The following is a 23,713-nucleotide window of genomic DNA, read 5'->3' on the forward strand; positions in this document are numbered from 1 at the left end:
AGGTTCCTTGGGCATCAGCCCCTAGAAAGACAGGAGCAATTATAAATGCCCCTGAGAGTATTTCCCACACAGGGAACCAGCACCTTTTCAGATGCTAGGGAGTGCAAACAAGAGAAAATCTTGAGAAGAAGCCCCAACAGAAGGAAAACCTTAGATCAGTGGCTACAAATGCCAAAGCATCTAAGTCAACCATGAAACACAACCCTTCCTTAGCATTTGGGGAACAACTGTTTTTGTAATTCTGCTATTTAGGTACAGGAAAAGGACCATTTCTAAAGCAGCAGCTGAGCTTCTCCTCCCTGCTTGCCCAGCTCTGTGCTCCTGGACATTTCCACCTCCTTAAGCTTAAGCCTAGGCAGAGCAGATGACAGCAGACCTGGACTTCCCTATAACACAAGGGAAGACAATGCATAAAAACCTGTTTGGGCTGATTGCTTCTTCTTGCTCCATTAAAAAGCAGTATTGATGCAGCAGCACACGCATGTCAAATACCAACACGTAGAATGATGCACCAGAGCCCTCATTCAGCATCTTCAACCTCTTCTCCCAGCCGCACGTCTCCAAACTGGAGACACAGCCCTGCTGCCACCTCTTTCTCCAAAGAGCCTGCGGCCAGCAGCCAGCTGAAGCAGTGAGAGAGGAGAAAGCAGCTTTTTTGCCTTTTTTTCCTCAAGCAAGGAAGGATGAGGCCTTAAGCAGCTGGTTAGCCTCATCAAAGAGCAATGTAAGGCTTTTACGCTACTCAAATTGAAAATAAAGCTGATTTTCCATCATGCTTTTACTGGAGGAATTCAAGACAGAAAAGACACGTTGCCCACTGCCCACTCAGCAGTCAGAATGAGGCAGGAGTCAGGCAAAAAAATATCTCAGCCTGGAAAAGCTTTCAAGATTTTAAAACATTTCCCATTGCAGACTAGAATGTTATGAAACAAAAAAATAAGAAAAAAGGAGAAGAAGAAGGGTATAAAAAGACTTCCTCCCCTGAAACAGTCAGGATAACAGGACAGCCAGGCCAGTCAGCCAGGGGCTAAGGCATTCATTCACAGGGGACATGGCCCAGTAAGCTTTAAGAGACGGGTCTGCTCCATTCAGTTCAGGAACCCAAACCCCACACTCAAGTACCTTTCTCCCGACCACAGCACCCATTACTCTGGGGCAGTTCTTTTGGATCAAGACTTCTGACAAAAATGACACACATTTTCCTATAAGGACTGTCTGTATTGATAAACCCATCCTTTGGAAAATTCCTAAAACATCCACAAATGTTCTAAAAATGTATTCACATGATTCAGCTTATGCTTTCACTCAAGTTTATCTCCCTGATGGCTCTAACAAACTGCAGGTTTCTCTCCAAAACTCCACTCTAGATTTGTTTGGAAATCTTTCAGTCAAACTATATGATTAGTTTCCAACCCTTAACCCTCCTAGTTACTCACGGCATGAATATGGAACGAATTTATAGCATTCCTATCCTTTCATGAAATGCAATGATCCTGCATGAAAAAATGTGTGCACCAATTTTGGAGTAACTCATGCACACTCAATACCCATGTGTGAGTAACATACATAGTCAAGCTAAGAAAATCATGTCATCTTTAACTCATGCCCAAGACTTCAGGTATCAAAAAACTGCATTCAAAGCAGCTGGTGGTCTCTTATTACCATGCTGGCTGCAGCACACTCTTCACATCTCATTAACAGCATAACGAAGGCTCAATCAGGGATACACTCTATCAAGACTGCCAAACATAGGCATAGAGAGGCTAGATTAGAAAGACTAGCTTGTACCACAGCTTTTATTGCTTAGATCTCAAAACTGGGAAGGAGCTAGCTAGCCCTGCCACAGAAAGTATTTTCCAACGAGCAAATGGCACACAAAGATCAAACCCTCAGAGTGCTCGGAAGGCATCACACAAGGAAGGCGGCACCAAGCAGGTCATGCACACTGCTCATTTCCACAGGTGCGGCTTCAAACCACCAAAGCGACTGCGGTGTTGAAGACAGAGCCAGAAGAAGAGCGATCAGGATGGGGACACGCATGCTTGCACTGAGGACCAAGTGTACTTTGCATTTGTAACACAATTAGCGCTCAACTCAGCAGCTTTATTTCTCATGTATGCAGTAATTATGATTTAATAGGGCTTCATAACGTTCTCTTTCTAATTACTGATTATATCTTTTTGTATACTTTTATATGCACATATACATTTATCTATTTTCAAACAGTTGGCACTGATATACTCAGACAAAATCTGAGCAAGAAAGGAGGATGCTAGAAGAAGAAAACAGTATACAGAGGGGGTCAACACCCATGCATTGATGGAGCAGCAATGGTGAGAGCAGCGAGCCTACCCCCCCAAGCTGCAATCCCAGCTGGGATCCTGGATGTAGCCAACAACTCTCTTTGGCACACATGGCCGCCAGCAACCATTCTTCAACCATTTTCAGCCTGCGAGCCCTTAAGCACCCTTCCACAGCAGCTCAGACCCTGCCAGAAATGTCACGTTTCTGCAAACTTCCCTGCCCACAGTGCTGCTGGCACTGGTCATCTGCTGCTGCCAAAAAAAAAAAAAAGGGGGGGATCATATACACATGCATTTTTCCTCACTGGGTGAGGGAGCTGAGTCTGCTCACGAAGGGATCAGAGGAGCCCAAAGGCCAGGACAAAGTATGAAGTGGGTGCTAGCAGCTGCAGGGAATGAAATCTGGAGGAAAAGAGTAAGACCCTGGAGGATGAGCCCATCCTTGTCTCGTTTAACTTCATCTTTAGCCACTTTTCACATCCTGCTCGAGTAAGAAGTTGAAAAGCACTGGTACACAGGGACAACAACTATTCGATCAATGAATGCTGTCTGCATGGGGTCTTTAACATCCGCAGAAATCAATGGCAACATCTTTCAACCTCAGCTCATGTCAGATTATCCTTGCAGCAGTAACGGAGGCATAAATACAAGGAGCAATAAATGAGCAAACTATTAATTGTGAACAAGCAGAAAACCTTTCTCATGTATTCTTTGTGAAATTAGCAGCAAATGCAGTTAGCTAGGTGCTTAAGCAAGCACAAGATGGTACATGCACAACGATTTCTTACTGCAAAAGCCGCTTACTTTCACAAGAACGTGCAGGAGCGTGTTACCACCCAATTACATACATTATTTGAAATTGCTACCCTAAATGACTGCATGCGAATTTTGACTCAAAACAAAAAATAAATCAGGTCTCAAACACTACCTAGATTACAAAGGGTCTGTTATATAAAGTCAGTCGGTAACGTACACCCTGTGTTTTACCTTTAACTCTGTTATTATCAGACCTTCCTCACTTTTAGCCCTGGCCAGAATTAAGTTTACAACTTTCACTTTATGTGGCAAGAAGAGATGAACTGGCAGTTTACAGCCTAGCAGCGTGACATAGGAACGACAGGGTGACAGCCAGCAAACATCAGAAGGACAGAAATACCAAGAAAGATGATAAATTATTTGGAGTGGTATAAAAGGGACATAAAAATAAATTGCAAAGGGAAATTTTACACCAAAGAACGTTATTTCTTGAGAAGGAAGTCCATGATATTTGACTGTGGCAGTCTCCTAAAGGAAACGGTGCCCTGTTTTGAGGGACTGCAGAATCAAAAAGAGCGCGTGGAGAGCAGCTGGGATGCTGCACGGCCAGGAAAATGGACAGACTGATGTATCCGATTTCCATCTCTGAAACTGAGATCTCACTATAAAGCACTTTTTTCATGAAGATAAGAAAAAAGCAGTTTGTAAAAACTCAAACAGATTTCAGCTGAAATGTCTCTGCAAATTAATACACTTTGTAGGAAAAAACAGTCAAATGTAGTGTTTATTCTAAGCACTTTACTACCTCAGACTCATTAACCCAGTACCTTACATGCTCTCTTTGTAATGCAAATTTGCTAAAATACTATGCTTTCCATAAAACATTCATACAGACAAGCTCACACTGCTCAAATACCAATTGTAAGTGGAGCAAAAATACACTGAATTTTTCTTAATACTTGGGTTCTGCACCTAAGTCTTATCTGCATAAGCAGTTTGTGAGAAACCTTCTGTTGTTGCTGCAGCCTCCATAGCACAAAGGTGGAAGATTTCCCAAAGCAGCTGACGTAGGCAATTATAAACTAAATTACCACAAGCAAAAGCCCAACGAAAAGACTTTGTAGAAAGTACCTACAGCAGAGGTGGTTTTTTTTGAGAAAGAGAGATCATTACAGAGAGGAGAGAAGAGATACCCTGCATTTAAGGAGGCCAAACACTGCACATACTGCACCTGCTTGCTGAGCTCCTATTTAACAGCCACCTGCCCAACCACGCAGTGTATTGCCATGGGACTTTGCCGGGAATCCTCACCACGCAGCACCAGGCACGCCGTTTCCAACCGCTGCACTGGTTGGATGCAATACACCCATCCAACAACATGGGGAGCCCAGTACATAACCATCCTGACTAAGGTCTCCAGCCCAATCTGATCCAGATGGTCAACACAGTGGAAGATGACTCAGTGTTGGAGAGGGCTGAGGGAAGGGAAAGGTTCCTGGTTTATGACTTACACAGCTGTGGAGAAGGACCAAAACGTCACCTTAAATGGGCAATGTTACGACAACTCTCTCCCTTCTCCAGTGGACTTGGGTGTTGGAACACAAAATACCATAGTAAATCTATGGCCAACTGAGATCCACAATAAAAATTGCACTAAACCAAATCCAAATACACAAGATAAATACAGGAAATTTTATGATCTTTTCCTCCTCCCTCCACAGGTACCAACTACTTTTGTTTCAAGACGATCTATAATTGTGCTATCTCAAATTAAACTCTGAGCAACTGCTCTCATCCTATATTTAGTTTTGAAAACTGCTGTTTCTTTTTCAGACTTGAAGAAGGGCTCAGAAACATGGAAATTGTCTAATTTTTACAACTATACCAGTTGGTCTGATAGAAGATACTACCTCCAGGTACAAACCTTTCCTAGAGCTATGAGGCAGAACTCAAGACATCATTGCCTGAGGTGACAGAAACATCTACTCTGGTTTTCATCGGGCTTCAGAGCCAAGATGCACAAGCGAAGGTGACCAACAGGAGGCATTTTACCAAAAGGTTTTCTTTATTCTGTGTAATTACGTGCCAACTGCAAGCCAGGTTTACTTCCCAGCCTGTCTGCTAGACCTGGTTCCCAATCATTCAAAACATATCGAGGCTCTGCTACTGCTCCTGAACCCAGATGACTTCCCGAAGGAAACCAGGTCCTCAGAAGGACAGTGCTCAGATAGACCATGATGGACCCAGACCACGCAGGCACCACCTGGCAAGGGCTCAGAGACTGGGAACTGCACCCCAGCACAACTACCCCGTAGTACAGACATAACCAAAGTGAATCTGACTTAACAAGAAACTTTTAAATTATTAAAATAAATTAGCAGAGTCACTAAAAAAAAATAAAAAAAGAAGTTTGGGGCAGGATCTAGAATCAAAATAAACCCAAACCAGTAATTCGGCACATGAGTTTCACAACGAGTAAAGAAAATAAGTACTTGTTCAAACACCTGTAATGATTTCTCAGATGCATTGAAAGAGAATGAACATACCGAAACCTATTTGGTTTTGAAATTCAGTTCATTTGGCACATCCTCCACTTTTGAAAGAAAACAAACTGCAAATGTAGACAAGACATAGCATGAACAGCCATGCACTCTCTTGCTCACCTGCCTGAAGCACCTGGCTACACCAGCTTAGTTTCATCTTTAAACTCAGTTTTCAGTCTGTCCATTAAAATGGTCAATAGCAATGCCAGCTGAGAAATCTCCATCACTGGCAACTCATTTTTACAGGTCATTGGCTAGCCAGACAACAACAGCTTCTAGCCATTACTGACCTCTCTTCGACATGAACTGCCGATTTCCAGGAGAAAGACGAGCCACGAGCCATCCATTTTCTTAATCGTAATTAAAACAAAAACAAAATCACCCAACTGTTTCTATATGATTTCATTTATACAAAATATAAACCTCCAATCGTCCTGCTACATTTCCGGAACGTGAACACTAACACAATAAGAATCTGAATGCATTTAGTTCATCTATTGAGGCAGGGAGTACATTATTAGAAGTAGGTGCTGTTGAACAGAAATTAGCATCAGAACAGTTTGGATCACAAAACGTTCTGCTGCATCGACCCCAAGAAAGCTGATAAAACAGCTTCAGACAGGTGTGTCTTATGATGGAAAAATTAACTTGTGATAAAGGAAAGAATAAAAAGCTCTTTAGATATGTTTCGTTTTCGGAGTCATTAAGATGCAAAAGAAATTTAAAGAAATGCCATCTCCATAAAGCTCAAGCACACATAAGAAAAAGCAAACAAATCTGCCTGGATGACTGGCTGTTTGCAGTACTCTCTGCTTTAACGGCTCTGGCAAAATCGGCTTCTTTAGTTGATCAGTCCTGCTCCCACTGTACTATGCAAAGCTGTATGATGCAGATGGATCTGTGAGTTTTAGGAAAAATGGAGCAAAACCACCACAACATACACCAAAGTCCATATCAAAGAAAAAAGCATACAATCAGTCATTTCCTCTTACAAACGTTTTAAATATTTGCCACTTGCAAAGATTCTCAATCAGAGAGACAGACTGCATCATGTTTGACTCCAGTAAAATGTCTCCTGAGAAAGTCTCCCTTGATCTAAAATTCTCATACTCAGGTTTTAATTTCCAGTCATATTTACAGGAATCCGCTTCCTCCAATTTCCTAATTGAGACTGCGTGGCTTGAAATACTGCACGGCTTGAAATATGCCCACCAGCTATCATATGACTGCAAATTCTACTTGATTAAGAGATACACATTCTCAGGCTTCAGAAAATAATTAGACACTCCAGATTCTCCTGCAGCTTCCTGAGGAGCAGATGCCAACAACCAACATCAACAACCAAGACCATTGGTCCCATCCAGCCTCACAGCTCCTGCACCTTGACGTTACAGTGATTCACAGAATTGTGACCACAGTAACCATCAAGATACATGGAAATGACACAACAAACCCATAACTGGCTGCACGTGTCCAGTTTCTACTCTGAGCTGATCTCCTACTCACCAGGTTCTTGGTCCTTAGTGGATATGCACTCTTTTATGGACTCTGTTATGCCAAGACTAGCTGCAGTGGGGAGTGGGCCAAGCAAGGATTCCAGTGCGGGTGGTCTTACAAAAGCTTCATTTCCATTTTTGCATTCCCCATCTTCATTTTTTTTTCCTCTATCTTTCTCATGAAGTTCATTATAAAAGTCCTTGTTTAAGTGATTAGCAGCTGCTTCCAGTTCCTCATCTTCTGCCTCCTCGTCTCCAAGTATGCTAGAGGTACTATCTTCTATAGAGTCTGTAAGGGGAAAAAAAAAACACAACAGATCATTGCATACCATCTGTTACAGAAACTAAATAAATAGAGAGACACTCACTTAAAGAATAAAAATCTTTACAGAAAATCTGTAGAATACACAATATTTTAGTACAATGTATGAATACATAGAGTTTCAGATGCTCCTCAAATTCACCACCTTGGCTATTAAAACGTATTTTTGTGAATACAGTCATCATTTAAAATACAAGTATCGTGTTACCAAATTAGGGCAGGTAAAAGGGCTTTGCGAGAGAAGACAGCTACTTGCTGGTATAATTACAAATGAAAAATAGCCAGTTCAACCTGCACAAAGCCCTTCCGTATCGCTTAGTCAACTGGGAGGTTTGGTGACAGAAGGGTCTAGATACTGGTCCACTGCACTTTCAGTGATGAAAAGAACATTCTCAGGCCCCAGTGCCAAACTTACACTGCACCAGGAAGGAAAAACAACAGAAATCATTAATGAACTGTCATTGTAATGAACAATGTAGTTGTTCTGAAGACTGATATATGAAACAGCTAATTGGCAGAGAGAACCCCAACGCAATAGAGATCTTGTACTATGCAAGCACATATATGATCACATTTATCACAATAAAGTTCATACGCTTGAGACTGCCTGCAGGATCTGAACCCATTACTATTAAAGTAGTCACAAGACTTTATAGACTTACCATCTTTAGTGAAATTTGCAAATACGCCTTTTGCTTTCGGTCTACTGTTTTCTAATTCAATCTCTATTTCATCTTGATAGCTCGATATTTCACCTGTGGTGTTGAAATAAAAATAAAACTCAGCAATCATTGATGCAATTTTGCACAAATGAGTGATATGTTACACTAAAAACAACTTATACCTTCAAAATCCTCCAGCTTTTTTGATAATGCCTTCTGAAGCTGAAATGAAAATAAACAAAATAAATGTAAAATTACTAAAAAAAACCCGACGACTTTGTACTGTTTATGAACTGTATACAGAGACAGAGAATGACAGAGTATTTTAAAAGCAATAAGCAGGTTTCGAATCCCAACTCAAATTACTTTGTAGTGTCAGACAGGTAAGACAGCTAAGTTTCAAAATACTGACCAATTTCAAATGTTACCTCACCCATCTCTGTATTTCAAAAGGAACCTTCGCTCTGGCAAGCCACAAATAAAAGGCCCCATTCTTCAGCAACCAGACTGTACGACTGTGCCTGTAGATGTGAGCAAGCACAAGGACACTGCTGAAATTGCAGTGCCCGGGCCAGACATAGCACACAGGCGATGGCAGAGTGAAGCACTGACCTACAGCACCTGGCAGGCTCTTGAGAACATCACAAACATGCCTATAGACCTTTAAATGATAGCATATTTAGAACAGTAAGAACAAAAACTCTGAAAAACTAATAATCTAACAATTGGCTATGACAGTAGTAAAATCTTCTCCTCTGGTGCCAGCTTTAGTTCATGCTTTGTAAAGAAATTAAGGCACATGAGAACTAATCTCTGTGGAAGCAGGTGTTGTACCACACAAGAAACCAGCAGTCTCGTTAAAGTAATTGGGTCATTGTTTTCACATGTGTTTAAAAAAAAAGTTGTATGTAATGGCACTGCTGGCCATGGGTATCACCTTAAAAAGAGTGCACAGTTTCTGATCCAATTACAAAGCTTACAGCTTTGCAACCCTGATCCTTGCTAACCAGGGTGGAAGGGTGCATACAGCACATAAAAGAGAAGTACAGATGCCAGGACAGCTACTCAAGACCTCCATGCCACAAGCTCGGTACAACTTGTCACACGAGAGCCTCCAGTTTTACAAAGGCAAAAAGATTTGAGACTTTGGTAAAAGGTCAAAGCACAGGAAGGGAAACCCACATGCAGCAGGAAAGCAAGCATAAAGGAGATAACGGTGCTCAGCGTAACTGCATCAGCTTGCAAATGGGGGAGCATTTGGGCAGAGGGAGCTGAGCCCTCATCTACAACACAGCAATCGTGGGCTAAGCACCAAATACTGGTAGCTTGCAACACACGGAAGCTCAGCTGGTGCTTGTTTACTCGGCCACCCAGACATCCTGATCTGCACTAACAAGAGCAGTGACTCTGTACTTCCCACAGTGGCTGGCTAAAATGGCAGACATACTTTGATCCCTCATTAGGGGATGCTTAAAGCTACATTTGAAGCTACGTATCTGAAAGAGCATGTCTCTCTGGAGGAATGAGCAAAAATGATACAGGAGAAAAAAAAAAAAATATTTTTTTTTTTTTTAAACTGGGAAGCTATCCCTTTGCCAGTAAAATAAAAAAATATCCTTTAGTTAATGGGTATCATATGCGCTAATACTCACCCTTAAGAACCTCAAAATAAGTGTAACTAAACCTTATCAAAGGCTGGTCTGTTAGGATTTAGTATTAACTGATTCAAAAAGGAATATACAGAGGGAGCAGAGATGAGAGAAATACAGAGAGCACCCAATTCAGAATCCACCTGCTGTATCTTCAATTTTTTTTGACCAGCTGTAAATGAAGGAGGATCACATTCTTCTTCCAAGTCAATCTTCATAAATTCATCTATGGTTAGCTGACTTGTTGGTGTATCTTCAAACTCTGTCAACCTACCAAAGCATACAGCACATTACCATAACATCTTTAAGCACTCCTTTAAAAGTAACGAAATTTGTCAAACTGCTAAGTTACAGAATAAACATGTCATCCTTAGAAACTCTGGCTCAAATTCAGACTATGTTAAAACTAAAGTGGTACTGATTGTTTCACCTGCTGCAAAGAAAGTATCTTTTCATATCACAAATTAGCTTTTGATTTATTAGAGTATGTAACACACACTTTTTTTGATGAACAAAGACTGAACAGAAATACCACAGCCCCTACGGTCAATTAAGTGTAGACTGACAAAACTAAGACAAGAAACACAGCTCACTCCTCCTGTCTCATTGCTTTTGTTATCAACAGCAACAACAAAACAGGTTCCCAAACTAAAATATCTGTCATCATAGTTCAGGAGTACGTTGAAAAATATTTCTGGTATGTTAGCATGATTAATTTATGCGAAGCAAATGTTAAAGTAACATATCTTCAGCAGACTGGAAGAGGGACAAGAAGTAATCTTCCCAGGACACACAGAAGCGTAGTAAAATAAAGGGATCATCTGCACATTGCACAGATAGAATAGATGAATGCATGTAATTTTACAATAATATACTTTGTATTTGTTTAATGTTTGCATTTTTAAAGTTCCTACCTACGTGAGAGAGAGGACTAGCTTCACAGGGAACTGCCATGAAAGCAGCTGAATCTTTCAAAGGAACTGAACCTTAAATAAGAACACATTGTCACAACTTCATCTACAAATTTCAGCATTTTATACAGGTGGTTGAGAATGAGCACAGCCATTTTACAGATGGAGAAAGAGAGACAAAAGGTTAAGTACAAAGCCAGCTCAGGAAATGTCTGGCAGAATGCTTTTCTGACAGCAACAGCCCCTTTAATAATATCAACATTTTCCATGGGAAAACGGCAATGATGGGTCTGCAGCTGCTTCACTGGAATATTCCCACCTTCCAGAGGAAGCAAAGCTGACAACAGCTTCCATCTCCAAAGCTAGGAAACTAAAAATGGTGATTCAGTACTCCCAGCACAGGACCCTTCAGCATTTCTCCCTCCCTAAACGCAGTCGTGGTTTTCTCCTCTACCTCCGATTGCAACAAAACTGCTTCTGAAGAAGGAATTTTCTCTAGGATAGAAATTCAGTTTCCAACCAACTCCAGGGTCAATGCCAAGAGCACATGCTGTGAAATGCACAGGGAGAGCCAGGCACCTCTATGTAAAACCAACAGCACGCAGCACGCTGAGCCCACGCACGGCTATGCCGGCCAGCATTAGTGCTGCCGGGGAGAAGAAAGCCTCCAAAACCTAGTCGCACTTTTGGAGTTCAGGCTTCTCCACAAAGCCCCAAATTAGCCATGTATTTGAGAGTGACTGACAGTCCAAAACCTTCCCTCGGAGCACCAGGGACCAGCTCCCTCCTCCTCTCTTTCAGATCAAATTGGAAAGGAGAGGAGGATGCTGTTGGCAGCAGCAGCACCCAGCTTTTAATTAACAGACTAGGAATCTTTCTCAGCGTTAACGGGCTTCCAGTGTGCATTACCCACCTTCCTAGAGGGAGCCTCATCTATCAGGCTAGAGGGAAAACATGGCCAGGGCACAGTTATTATTATTTTAATTCAGGCTTCATTTAATGCCAAACCCATGTATCACTTTAGGAGCATGGATCTTCCCAGTAACTATCATTAAACTACAGTCATCCATCTCTCTATATATGAATCATGCACTCACAGGTGGTCCCACTTCAGCAAGACTTTTCCTCCCAACCAGTCTCACCTCATGAAAACACTATTCTCCTCCCACTGTAAAAAGCCAACATGCACTTTGGCAAAGACGCCTGGTTTGTTTATCCCACACTTGCTCCAAGTTTGAGATGAGCAGCCAGACCCAGAGCCCAGCCAAAACGGCATCACCTCCGGGCATGCATAGAAAACACCAGTAGCAAAACCAGTCGCTCATGAAGCAAGGTTGGGGACAAGATGACCAGGCTTGGGTTTCAGCACCTAATGCTGTGCATGTCTCCTTGTGGATACCTGAGGCTCTGTCTGTCCCTCTCCTTGTCCACCACGTGTGTGACTCATGTCACGAACCTGCACCCGTCAGATGTTAGCCCATGGGTGAGCCAACGTGCCAGCAGCTGGTACAAGCTTAGGGTCAAGCGCCAGCTTCAGCCCTGAGCTAAAACAGCAGCACGGGGCTCTCCTAAGACCTTCAGTGCACCTGCACTAGGACAGCGCAGAGCCGCGTCGTGTTTGCTGGTGGTGCTGCCAAGGAGCTCAGAACCACAGCACACCACAGTTCAACTGTCCGACCTGGCACCAGCATCCAGTGCCATGCCCGTGCCCTCCTCTTCCTCAGTCCTGATCCAAGTCAAACGGGGCAAGGGCTGACCACCCAGCAGTGAGGGCTGCCAGTGTGATGGTGTAGGCACAAGTCAGTCGTAAGCTCAAATTTAGACCAGCATGTTATTTCTTCCCTTCTTGCCGGTCTTAACCACAAGGCGCTAGCCTTCCTCCTGAAATGAAGAACCATCCCCTATGGTCAGGATCACAGCTTGAGCATCATCTCTGCAGGAGAGTGAGGTGTTCACTCAAGGTTTTCTCCTTTAACTTGATATAAATAAATACCTGCATTTGCCAACTACTTGCCTGCCTCAACACTTTACATTGGCTGATAGCCTGTCTACATATTTTTAAACATTTCTTTAATTTTATCCAGTGTTTGGACACATGCCACCAAGGCAACAAAATGATGCACGCAGCAGTCTACACTGCATGAAACAAGGTAACATTAGTTTGGCAGCTAAGAAAAACTGATGCAAACTTTAATTATAAGCACAATAATTTCAGGGGTGAGGGAGTGCCCTCATGAAAAAAAAAAAAATAGCTACGGGCCATTTCTTAAGTCCCACATAAAAATGATATGCAAGTTCATTTTGCACTTTTCTTAATCTAAAAAATCTAATAAGAGTTGCCATTTCAAGTTATGTACAGAAGGAGGAAAATAAACAGATATACAAATTAAGATATTATTTCCTTGGCACAAATTCAAAAGGGCTCTAAAAATTGAAATTTGGCAGCCAAGTATTTTCTATTTATAGTCAAAGCAGAGGCAACCACTACAGCTCAGGCTAAGATTCAACTTCCAGTAAAAACCCTCCTCTTACAGTTTCTCACAGCAAACTCTTTCAAGCAAATTCCTTTGGGAGAAAAGTTTTTCCAGAGCTTGGTGTCATCTGCCCCTAACCTCAACCGTTTTTTTTCAAAGGAAAATTTCCACGGCTTTTGTTTCATCCATTTACGGACAAAACCACACCTCATCTTCTGATAAAGCATAAAGCACTTCTGTGCACAAAACAGTAAACCGCTTCTGTTCACACTTAATTTAGCTCCCAATAAGGGAAAATGGGTCAGTCATTTTGAAGTTACAAGCGATGTTTTTTTTACTCTGTTTTGTTTCAGGGATACCATCCAGTGGAGACTTATGAATCCAGTCTACGGCCAAGGAAAAAAAAGGCTCCTGTGTGCAGCTAGCTGCTCGGTTTTAATGTTTAATTGAAATTCTGCAGCAGTGGGGTGTGACAAAGCACATAAAAGAACAAGCTCTTCTGGAGCCCAACTCACAAATGCTCCAGGAGTTCAAGTTCAAAGTCCAAGAGGGACTTCTAAGCAGAGACCATTTAGGAAAAGCCACGGTGTCCTCCTACATATACACAATCAGCATCTAGCTCTAGAAGCAGGCAGCATAAAGCAGAAGTATCTTGTGCTGGACCTCTATATAGAAGGGCAAACAAATTATAACTTCAGAGACAATTGTTTTTTTAAAGAGTGAACATGAAATTTAGCCTGAGCAGCAAGCCTTTAAGATGCTTGATGTGAGAGGTCTTTTTAAAGTACTTAAAATATTTTATTAATGCATAAAAAAAGTACTAAGCTGAATATTGGCATATTGTTAGCAGAAATACATTAAAAAAAGTTTATTGCAAGATAAGCTGCTGGTGGTAATTAAGTTCCTGATTTTTCCCAAATTAATAATATAATTAAAATCCTAAGTAATAACTTACATGATATGTACATAATCTTAACTATCATATCAATTACAAATATTCTAGCAATAGATCAGCTGATTTGACAACTCCAACATTTGCAACCTCTGGAAAAGTAAGGGATTAACTTTGTATCTTAGTGAAGCACCAAAATATCGCAGTATATCCCCACTGTTCTAACTTAACATTCACCCGTGCCTCCTACCACTCTAAACCTGTGCACTCACTCACAGGGGAGAAATTCAGAATTTGAACTGATGTGGCAAGCCACCACTATTTTTTATACTACAAATTTAACAGTCTATTGCATTATCCTTCTCTCTCATTTTTTTCCAAGCCATACAATGTTTCTGCATGAACTATTTATGGAAGTATGTAAACACATACCCTAAAAGTGATACTCGATACAGACCATGTATCAGAAACAGTTATTAAATGCTTCCTACATAACATAAAATTTTCCAGTATCCACCAGAATGTAAACAAACAGAAGTGTAATCTCCTTATATGTAATCATGGTATATACATATAATTTTACATGTACTTGCAGCAATATAAAAAAACCTATTTTTAAAGTCTGTATGAATGAGTAGCTGATTACTACAGGTAAGGACAAAACCAGAGGTGATTCAGTTACTCTGGTTTTACAACTTACAACTTATCACCTGAGCTGCGCTAAATTAGTCCGTCTGTGTTTCTGGCCAAATACAACTGTAAAGAGAAACATTTTCACTTAGAACAACTTCCATGGTGTACTACATTAACATATTTCACCTCTTTTTGCAACGGACTAAGAGCATACACACACAGTCATTTACTGCAAATTAATTGGTGACTGACAATTTATGGTGCTCATTTGCTGGCAACTCTCTGTCGTTTTTCTAAGTATTAAAGAATGGGTACCTTGAAAGATTTACTGTACTAAATAAAAGAACTCTTTAGAATTAGTTGCTTTTACTTGCTCACACCAAAACAGAGACTTAAAATTATCACAAATTCACTAGCATAAATTTTAAAGCCCTGATTCTGCAAATGCTCACACATGCGGCTAACTCGGGTTAACACTTGTGCACACTGTTAGCCCATCAATAATCCCATCAACAGACCTCCCTGGCCATCCCAGAAGTCCACCAGCCTAAACCTGGAATTTTTTTGTGCTTGGCTTTTTTTCCCCCAAGTGTTCACACCATGCTAATGAAACAAAATGCTTTAGCATTCCTTAAAATTTTGTTCCATTAGCACGGTTCCTCCACCGTGGTCTGTCAAAAACACTCCATGATCTCCTGGAAAAGAAAAACAGTGCGCTGCTTTATTTCTTAACAGCCGCTCAAATGAGCAAAGTCAAACACAGAGAAAACTGTTTACAAGATCTAAGCCCGAGTTAGTGCTAATAAATTAATTATTGTTTCAAAAGTAACAGACACCAAATAATTTTGAAATGACATTTTAAAATAAGTATGAAGTACTAAAATATATTAGGAATCTAATTAATGCATTAGCTTACTAGCTGTATAGAAGCCAGATTTATAAAAAGGAACATTGCCTGTGAAATTGAATTCCTCAAAAATAAACCCTTTTTTCATTGAAACAGATAATTCAATTTACAAAGGTATGGAATATCAACCCGCATGGATCAAGTTGTATCTTACCAGCCATACTAGAAAGATTTCTAGAAATCATCCATAAGCCACTTGAAATTATTTAACTGGAGACATAAAATATTTCTCAATTTACTTTCTTAGCTTATCACAACACTGGCCAGCAAAAGACCTCCACGGCTGCTGAGCTGAGATCAGAGGGGACACCACCACAAGATCCTTTACATGAAGTAACTTTCTCAGTTTTCTCAAAGCTTCTCTCCATACCACGCTTCAACCAAGAGCACTTACACAACTCTGATGTACCAAGCATCCTCTACCCCTCTCCATGCTCAAATACCTTAGGTAAAGAGCTCTCAATTCATCAGTTACCTTTCACAGGATTTTAGCACAGCTTTACTCGGATCACAGCTGAACACAGACTTCTTCACGCCTTTCCCTTCAGTCCTGGCCTTGATACAGCTTTGGTAGTTTGCAAAACGTAACCTCACAAACACCTCACAGCTACACACGTCCCTGTTACCTTCTCTTCCCATCCTGACTCTGGACTCATGTATCGACTTGCTCCTCTCTTTGCCTGCTCTCATGGACATCTACTCAGCTTGAGACTGCACTGGGAGCGTGGACATGAAGTTTATGTGAGCTATATATTGCAGAAATGAAAATAAGAAAAGCTGCAGGCAAGACATTTATCTCTATGTGTGAATCTTTAATTTTTCCCGAAAATTACCAATGCAGTCATTGAAAGAGCTGTGACTAGGTCCCCAGGATATGAGCAAAGGATCCCATTTATGAAAGTCACTGCAGCATCTCCAACTGGCAAATGGAGTTCCTTCGTAACAAGTCTTGTCTTCCTTCCCCAAAAATACTATTTTGTTGTGAGAAAAAACATTCATCTCAAAAATGAGCCCTTTAAACCCATTCTGGCTTTTCATTCCAATTCCTTCTAAATGAAGTTTTACTTCTGAAGTTCATCACAAATAGGTTTTTTAACAGATAGTACTTTATGGAACTGAGAAGAAATATTTTTAATGTAAAAAGCAGCTCAATTTAAAGATAAAGAGAGTAAGCCAAAAAAGTAAAATGCAAGTGTTAACAAAGATAAGCTGATTTTTTTTTATTATTTCTATTGAAGAAGTGCCTAAGATCTTCAAACAGGCGTAAGGACCACACAGTATTAGATAACGCACAATAGACAAATATCACAAAAATAATTCTCATTGTAGATAAGACAGAATTCAGTATGCAGAGAAAGTATGCAATAGATGAAGAGGTAGAGCATGTAAAGGTTAAAAAGGCAGCAGCAAAGACAGGTGTATTGAACACAGGCACAAATGTGAGGATTAAACTAAATGAAAGGGTTGGGTTTATTAAAAGTTAATTTCTGCTATCTCCACAGATGATTACACAGAAAATAACAATTTGACTAATTAGTTAATATTTGTACATTACTTTGAATATATAAAGTGATATAAAAGTTAATATCATTTCAATTAGACTGGAAATGAGATAGAATTATCAGTGCATTTATTAATATTTAATACATTCACTTTCAACAACAGCAACAAGCTTTACATTTTAATTGTGTGCTTCAAAACATAAAGCTAGAAGGCCCTGTGAAGGAATTAAGAAGTTTTCTTACCAAGAACCTACCAAAACTGCACACACATTAAAAATAAACACAGACTGATTTTTAACCAAACAGATGTTAAGAAATCTTGATTTGAAGATGAGTGACAGGGTCCATGGTCCATGCTTTGTCGCTTTCTCCTTCCAAAACAGATTCCTTTTATGATCAGGCTGTTCATTTCCGTGACCTGAAGGTATGTCACATTTTTGTGAACCTCCTCCTAAGAGCTACTCCTCCGGTACACAGCCAGGAAAGAGGTGATAGACTACAGGCACGTGGGGCTTGGTGCTCTCCAGCTGATGGACAACAGGGTGAACTAATCCCCTTTTAAACAGTCACATCAGCTGCATTGCACAGGATCCAAAATAGTGCCTGTCTTAGGCAAGGGCTGCCACCCCTTGTGGAGGGTTTTCCCAAAACAGAAAGCCAAGAAGTGCTTTCTTAAAAAGCATCGCCTCTGCATCCTCAGCCAAGCCACTGATCAACACAGCCCTGTGCCCCCCCTGGGCTGCTGGGCTGGCTCCACAAGGCAGGGGGAAAAGGTACCTCGTGTCAGTGCAACCCCTTCCCTTGCAGATTTCTGCCATAGAAGTCCATCAGCACTGAAAGCAAACCCAGGTTGCAATGGTCCGTGCTTCCCCAGGAGCCAAATCAAAGCATACAGCAGAACCTGCAGGCTGAAGTTTCAGCATTATCTGGACTCCTGTTTAGTTTCACTTCAAGAACTGTCAGGGCAAAGCCATCGGCAGTGAGCGCAGCATCCAACACCGTCCATTAATGAGCGTTCACCCAACTACACTCAACACCTTCACAACACACAAAGCAGCCGCAGCTCTTTACAAACCACAGAGTAACTATAGCAATAATTAAAAGGAAATAAAACTGTACATCAAACTGAGAAGCAAAGAAATTTTTAAGAACGTGAAACAAATTCTTACTAATTTAGACCACTTCTACTCGACAGCATTTTGAGAGGAATTCTTGAAAGAAGAGGAAAAAAACTGGAGTACAGAAAGACTTATTAAAAGGAGGTTTTTTTATTTGCCTTCGTTAAATACTATATAGTGTGCTCTTATTTGAAAAACATCAATCAAACTTATAGATTCGTGATAAATAGTTATAATTATAGCTGCCTGAAAATAATTCAGCTGTCACGTTTACCCTGTCAAAGTAAATAACGCTGTCATTTTAGTTGATGTGTGTGACGAGTAAACATTTCAAAGCATGAATTTTGAAGTAAGATTTCTTCACTTGAAACAATTGCTCAAATCATTTTTCCTTCCAACTCTAATTTATTATGCTTATGTTCTTAGTAAGAACAAACTCTTTTAACTATTTAACCAAAGTATCTTGAAGTACATTGTGGGTGCACAAATCATTAATCTTACAAAATGCACGCTAAAACACATGACCTGTTGGCCAGAGAAAAAAAATGGCATTTGTACTGCTCCATCCTTATAGTTGTAGCACCTTGAAGCACTTCAAACATTTTAAATTTATCCCTATACCACCCATGCATGGTAGAGAAATAGCATCATTCCTGTTCCACAAAGGAAGATCTGGGCGCAAAAATATTTTTCACAATGAAGAAGTGAGTATTATAGACTCAGCTGGATGTGCTTAAGCTGGTCTCAGCAAAGTGGAGAGAGAGACACCAGGGGAGCTTTCTAAAGACAGACCTGGGTGGAACAAACTTAAGAATATACTAGTTATACAAAAACTTCCAACTGGGGACAACAGAAAGCATCATATTTCACAGTTAGGTAATTTTTTACTGAACCTATGGGGAAAGAAAATGTTACAACTTTTCAAAACTAAAATGAGGGAAACTGGGTGACTGCTTACTTCATCGAAATATGGAAAATACTACTAGGTCTTTTAAAAAACCACGTGCCAAAGATACTTGGGAAATTCCCACTTTTAGGCTCACATTCTGCTGATAATTCCACTTTGGACCCCTTCAGTGAACTCACTGTGCTTTCTTCTATTTATTAACAGTGCAACACTATCAAAAATGAACATTTCAGCAAAATATTTTGAAAAGTTCTGCTCTGTAACAGCTAAAGGACAAGAGTTTTCAGCACTGTAGTCTGAATTAATGAAAAAAAATCCCACAGTACACCCTCAGCTTTGAGAATCTGTTAAATGGACACAGTGCTGCTTCTCATCTTTGCTAAGCATTTGAGGCCTTACATAAGAGGCAGGTGTTGGTACTTAAAAATGACCAGCTCAAACATGTTGTACTTATTTTATTCTTGGCACTTCTGAAAAGGAAAAGAACCCAGTTTTTTCTGAAACACATTCATTTTAGACTACACCACTTTTCAGTACCGTAAACGAAAGATAAAAGCAATAAAACTGCACTGACCTTTTCCTTAATGTAGACTCACAAACCTTGACCACTCTGATGACCTCTTTAACAGTACGTCGGAAATCATGCATTCTTGCTGCCACTAGCAGAGCTAGAGAATAAGCAGGGAAAGTCAGTGTCAAAAAGAGGAAAACTTCCTGAACAAAAGCAGAGAGCAGCCAGATAACCATACCCTCTCTTTGTCCCTGCCTTCAGCTAAAGAGCTGTAAATGTTTATGCTCAGCTGTGTCCCTGAATGCAGGTGATTGACTTGACTTCACAAACTTTGCTTTCTACCTTAGATAAAACTAAGCTGATTGCAAATTGCACACTGAAAAATTCTATGCTTTAGCATTTGGTAAACTACGGTCAGCTGCTTAAAATGCAGCACAAGAACATCTCATTGATCACATATGTTCAAAGTTACCATCTTTTTAGCAGAATTTACTAGTTCTGGATAAAAAGACCTCCAGCAAAACACTGAATCTGCTTAAACTGTTATCCTCATCGCTGTCACCATCACTGTCTTGCTAGTGTCCAAGTGCTCTCCTGCAAGACCCTCTACACAGCTAGGTAACTAGTACTGGCTGCATTTAGATTAGTGTGTGGATTCAGAGCACTAGCTCCGTTTTGAAGCCTCACCCCCACTCACTGTGCAGTGGCTCCATGCACAGAACAGTTTTAAGTGTGCAAAAGTGCTTGATTTCAGAGGAAACTAAACCAGAGCTCCACTTCACGTATGCATTTAAAGTGCTCCAGTTCCTAATCAGAACATCAGGGGCTGAACTACCAACTGGTCCTTCAAACAATGTCTGGCCCAGACATTTAGGTCAGGGAACAAAATTAAACCCAGTCCACAGTACACCACATGAACTGCATACTGCATGGATGGATGTAGGGTATTCGGCACCACCTGCTTCAATCTATTGATCCATGTCTGTTGAATCAAATACTCGCTCGTGTGGTTACAGTCTATTTAGTGAACCAAAGACCAGGCTGGTCTCTCATAGAGTCTGTACTCAAATTTTTAGCAATGCGCAATAAGCAAGTACTATTAACAAAAAGAGGCTAAAAATTTCATGATTGCGTTGTCCTGGGTTCCCTAAGTTTGAGCGCTGTTTCTCATTCCAGCATGCACACGTAAGATCTTTCAAATAAAATAAAGCACATATGTGAACTCTGTGACTATCTACACTCTTCGTTACTCTGACCTTACTGACTACCTTTCAACCTAGCCCTCCCAAACTGGTAGGTTTTATGTAAGCATCATGACAGTGATGGCTCTTGGAAAAAGATGAAGAAGGAGAGGAAAATAATTTCACAGAATAGGTCAAAGAGGGCATTTCTTGCATAAGACTCTGTGTAAAGACACAAATCAAAGTGCTTGCACTAATGGTGTCATTTTAGCTGACAAAAAACCTTTTAGCAGCTACAGCTTGCAGAGACCAGGGGAGAGAAGAGCACCAGAAAGGAGGTTAAAAAATCCAAAATGTAAGATACAAAGGATCTGAGCAAGTAATGTAGGAACAAGGGCAAAAATGAAGTTTGAGTTTCAGAAACCATTTCGATGAAGACCCACATAATCTGTAGGTGCCTGACAGCACAAAACCCAGAGAACGTGGCATCACCGAGGAAATGAGAAAGTCACCTGTTCCCAACTCCCAGACTCTCCCATCCAGCCCACTGCAGGGGAAGCAATACCCTCAGTATCTGACATACCTGCTCCGCAGAGCCCGGAGGGCCGGCGACCGGTGTGCATCCAGTCCCGCTTCATTCTCTGCAACAGCCTGAGAGCCGTCATGGACACCTCGTGGTTCTTATCCCCAAACTCAAGCATGTGTGCAAAACGAGGAATATATAAACACGGATCTGCAACAGAAAGTAATACAATTATTTCTAATCCTAACCTTTGATTTAGGAAACGCAGTACTCGAGCAGCAGCACTGCAAGGCTGTTGTGGTTGGCTTGCTTCACGTCTCAGCAAACAACACAGACTGTGCTGCTGGGCCAGATCCTCTGATCACAAAGCTTTAGAAGCACCTTTTTAGTTAAGCTAAAATAAAATGCTTTCTTGCTTTACAGCAGTGCACAAAGTTTTTCTTATATGCTTTTCAGGGTCCAAATCTGCACATGCTGACGCTGACACATAAGCAGTGTTACTGGTATCAGTGAAATTATGCACAAAGCTAAGCACTTGCAAAAGCTTTTGCAGAATGAGGACATGACTTACAGGCAAAACTTTTAACACCTCCTGTAAAGTAACAAATGAGGTAACGTGCACGTCTCACCTCACATCTAACTACAAACCAAGCTTTGAAAAAAATTCGTTTGCTTAAAATCCCATGTCCCTAACAAAAGTCCACTTACACCTTCAGAATTAATTCTAGCTCTTTCTCAGACTCATAGCCCAACAATACAAAACATTGTTTATTACAGATACTACGGCATACTCTCCATTGGCATAAATTGCTGGAACGCAATTAACGTCTACAGCGCTACGACAATTTACATCGGCCACGGATCTGCCTCCAGATGCATAAACTTATTACAAGTGTTGGTGTTATCAGCTTCAAACTAACCAAAACATGTCAGTTCAGATTGTGCTTTGCCTAAACCAATTTATAATTTATCAAACAATCTTGTAAAAGCTACACTTAACACATGTTTACTCTTATTTGAGGTATCAATTTCTCATTTCCTGCCAGCCTTTTATCACTTGACCGAAAATCCATGATGTACGGTAAATTGTTAACTGTTAGTCTCAACTCAATTTCCTTAGCTGATCCCCTACGTGCCCACTTAAACTGATAAAGATGAAAATTCAGCTCGAAACACTGGAACGATCTTACGGATTTACAATTAATCAAAGCAGTTTCATTTAGCACCAAGTTCTAACAATGATGCCCTGTTGCTATCCATAATTACCAAGATCACGCCGCAGGTGATTAAGCCTGTCAGCCCTGCAGAAGCATTTCAATGAAAGCATTTATCAAGCAAGAACTTCCAAATACATCTCCCTCAAAACTGAAGAAACGCCAGAGTGCAGCCACCTCCTAAACATGACCCTAAAAATGAAAGGTTTAGGAAAGCGTAACCAATCCCCATGATTCTTAAGGGCAGTTGTTCTGTATTCCTAAGTATGATTTTATAAAACTGTACTCAACAGAAATGAACAATTCCAAAATACAACAACAAAAAACCTTACAGAAGTGACAGCCTGGGTTCAACACACATTTAAACTTTGCTCTTTGCACTACAGAAACGCGTGCGATGTTACAAAGCAAGGCCCAGTTTGCCTTTTCCATCTCTTCTTATCCCGAGAGGGTCCAACTTCAGCTCCTCCGGCCGCCAGAGCAGAGCAAGGCAATTCACAGCTTTCTCTTCCGAGCTGAGTTTCTCGGGAGCATTTGCACATTCGCATCTTAGCCGTTCAGATGTTTCTGCTGGCATTCATGCCCACGGGTCATTTGACAAAACATTGCACGTCATTAATTTAAATTCTGAAGCTACTAAACAGTCAGAAAATGAATACATGGGTGGCTTTTAAGAGAAAAGCCTTAAAGAGGCCATAAAGGGCTAGAAAGTAATACTACCAATATATAAATTAAATGTAGGGCCAAGGTTAGCATAAACACATCCTGCATGGATGCAAACATTTAAAATAATAATATTTTTTTTAAGTTGTAAAATCCAAACATCTTGATTCCTTCCACAGGTACTAAACAAGGACCGATGCACGGAGAGTGCCCTGCTCCCAGGTGAGTCCCCTTTGCCTTCGGGGAGACCCCTGGGACTGAAACCCTTGCACTTGGGGGAGCAAGTTCAAGTGGGGCAAACCCTGTTGGTTTTCCTGAACGAGGACTTCGGGGGTCGTGAAGCAAATAGCAAGAAAAACATATTTTTTTAAGAAAGGAGCATTTGTTTTTCTGAAGACTCCTCTATCCCAATCATGACTTGGAACTTGGACTTTTGGAAGACCCCAGATGCCACATAGTCACGAGCACGAATATAAAATAAATTATCGGGAACTGTTTTTTAAAAGAGTGACTTCCCCTCCGAAACAGGCAACCGGGATGGCACGG

General features: G+C 40.8%; 1 protein-coding gene across 1 annotated transcript in view; it reads right to left on the reverse strand.

The window, feature by feature from the left end:
* BRF1 (BRF1, RNA polymerase III transcription initiation factor 90 kDa subunit) overlaps positions 1-21,496 on the reverse strand; it is a gene marked incomplete at its 3' end in the record, with an annotated part of 42,721 nt that extends 21,225 nt beyond the window's left edge. Inside the window, exons 1-6 of the mRNA XM_009707485.1 lie at positions 21,351-21,496; positions 19,650-19,743; positions 9,875-10,001; positions 8,265-8,304; positions 8,083-8,175; positions 7,109-7,387 (exon numbers count right to left, since the gene is read on the reverse strand). Coding sequence (XP_009705787.1) covers positions 7,109-7,387; positions 8,083-8,175; positions 8,265-8,304; positions 9,875-10,001; positions 19,650-19,743; positions 21,351-21,468 — 751 coding nt within the window. The remainder of the gene's footprint in view (positions 1-7,108; positions 7,388-8,082; positions 8,176-8,264; positions 8,305-9,874; positions 10,002-19,649; positions 19,744-21,350) is intronic.
* Positions 21,497-23,713: the final 2,217 nt, after the last annotated feature.

Source organism: Cariama cristata, unplaced genomic scaffold, assembly GCF_000690535.1.
Source record: "Cariama cristata isolate BGI_N322 unplaced genomic scaffold, ASM69053v1 scaffold12729, whole genome shotgun sequence".
NCBI classification, from domain to species: Eukaryota; Metazoa; Chordata; class Aves; order Cariamiformes; family Cariamidae; genus Cariama; species Cariama cristata.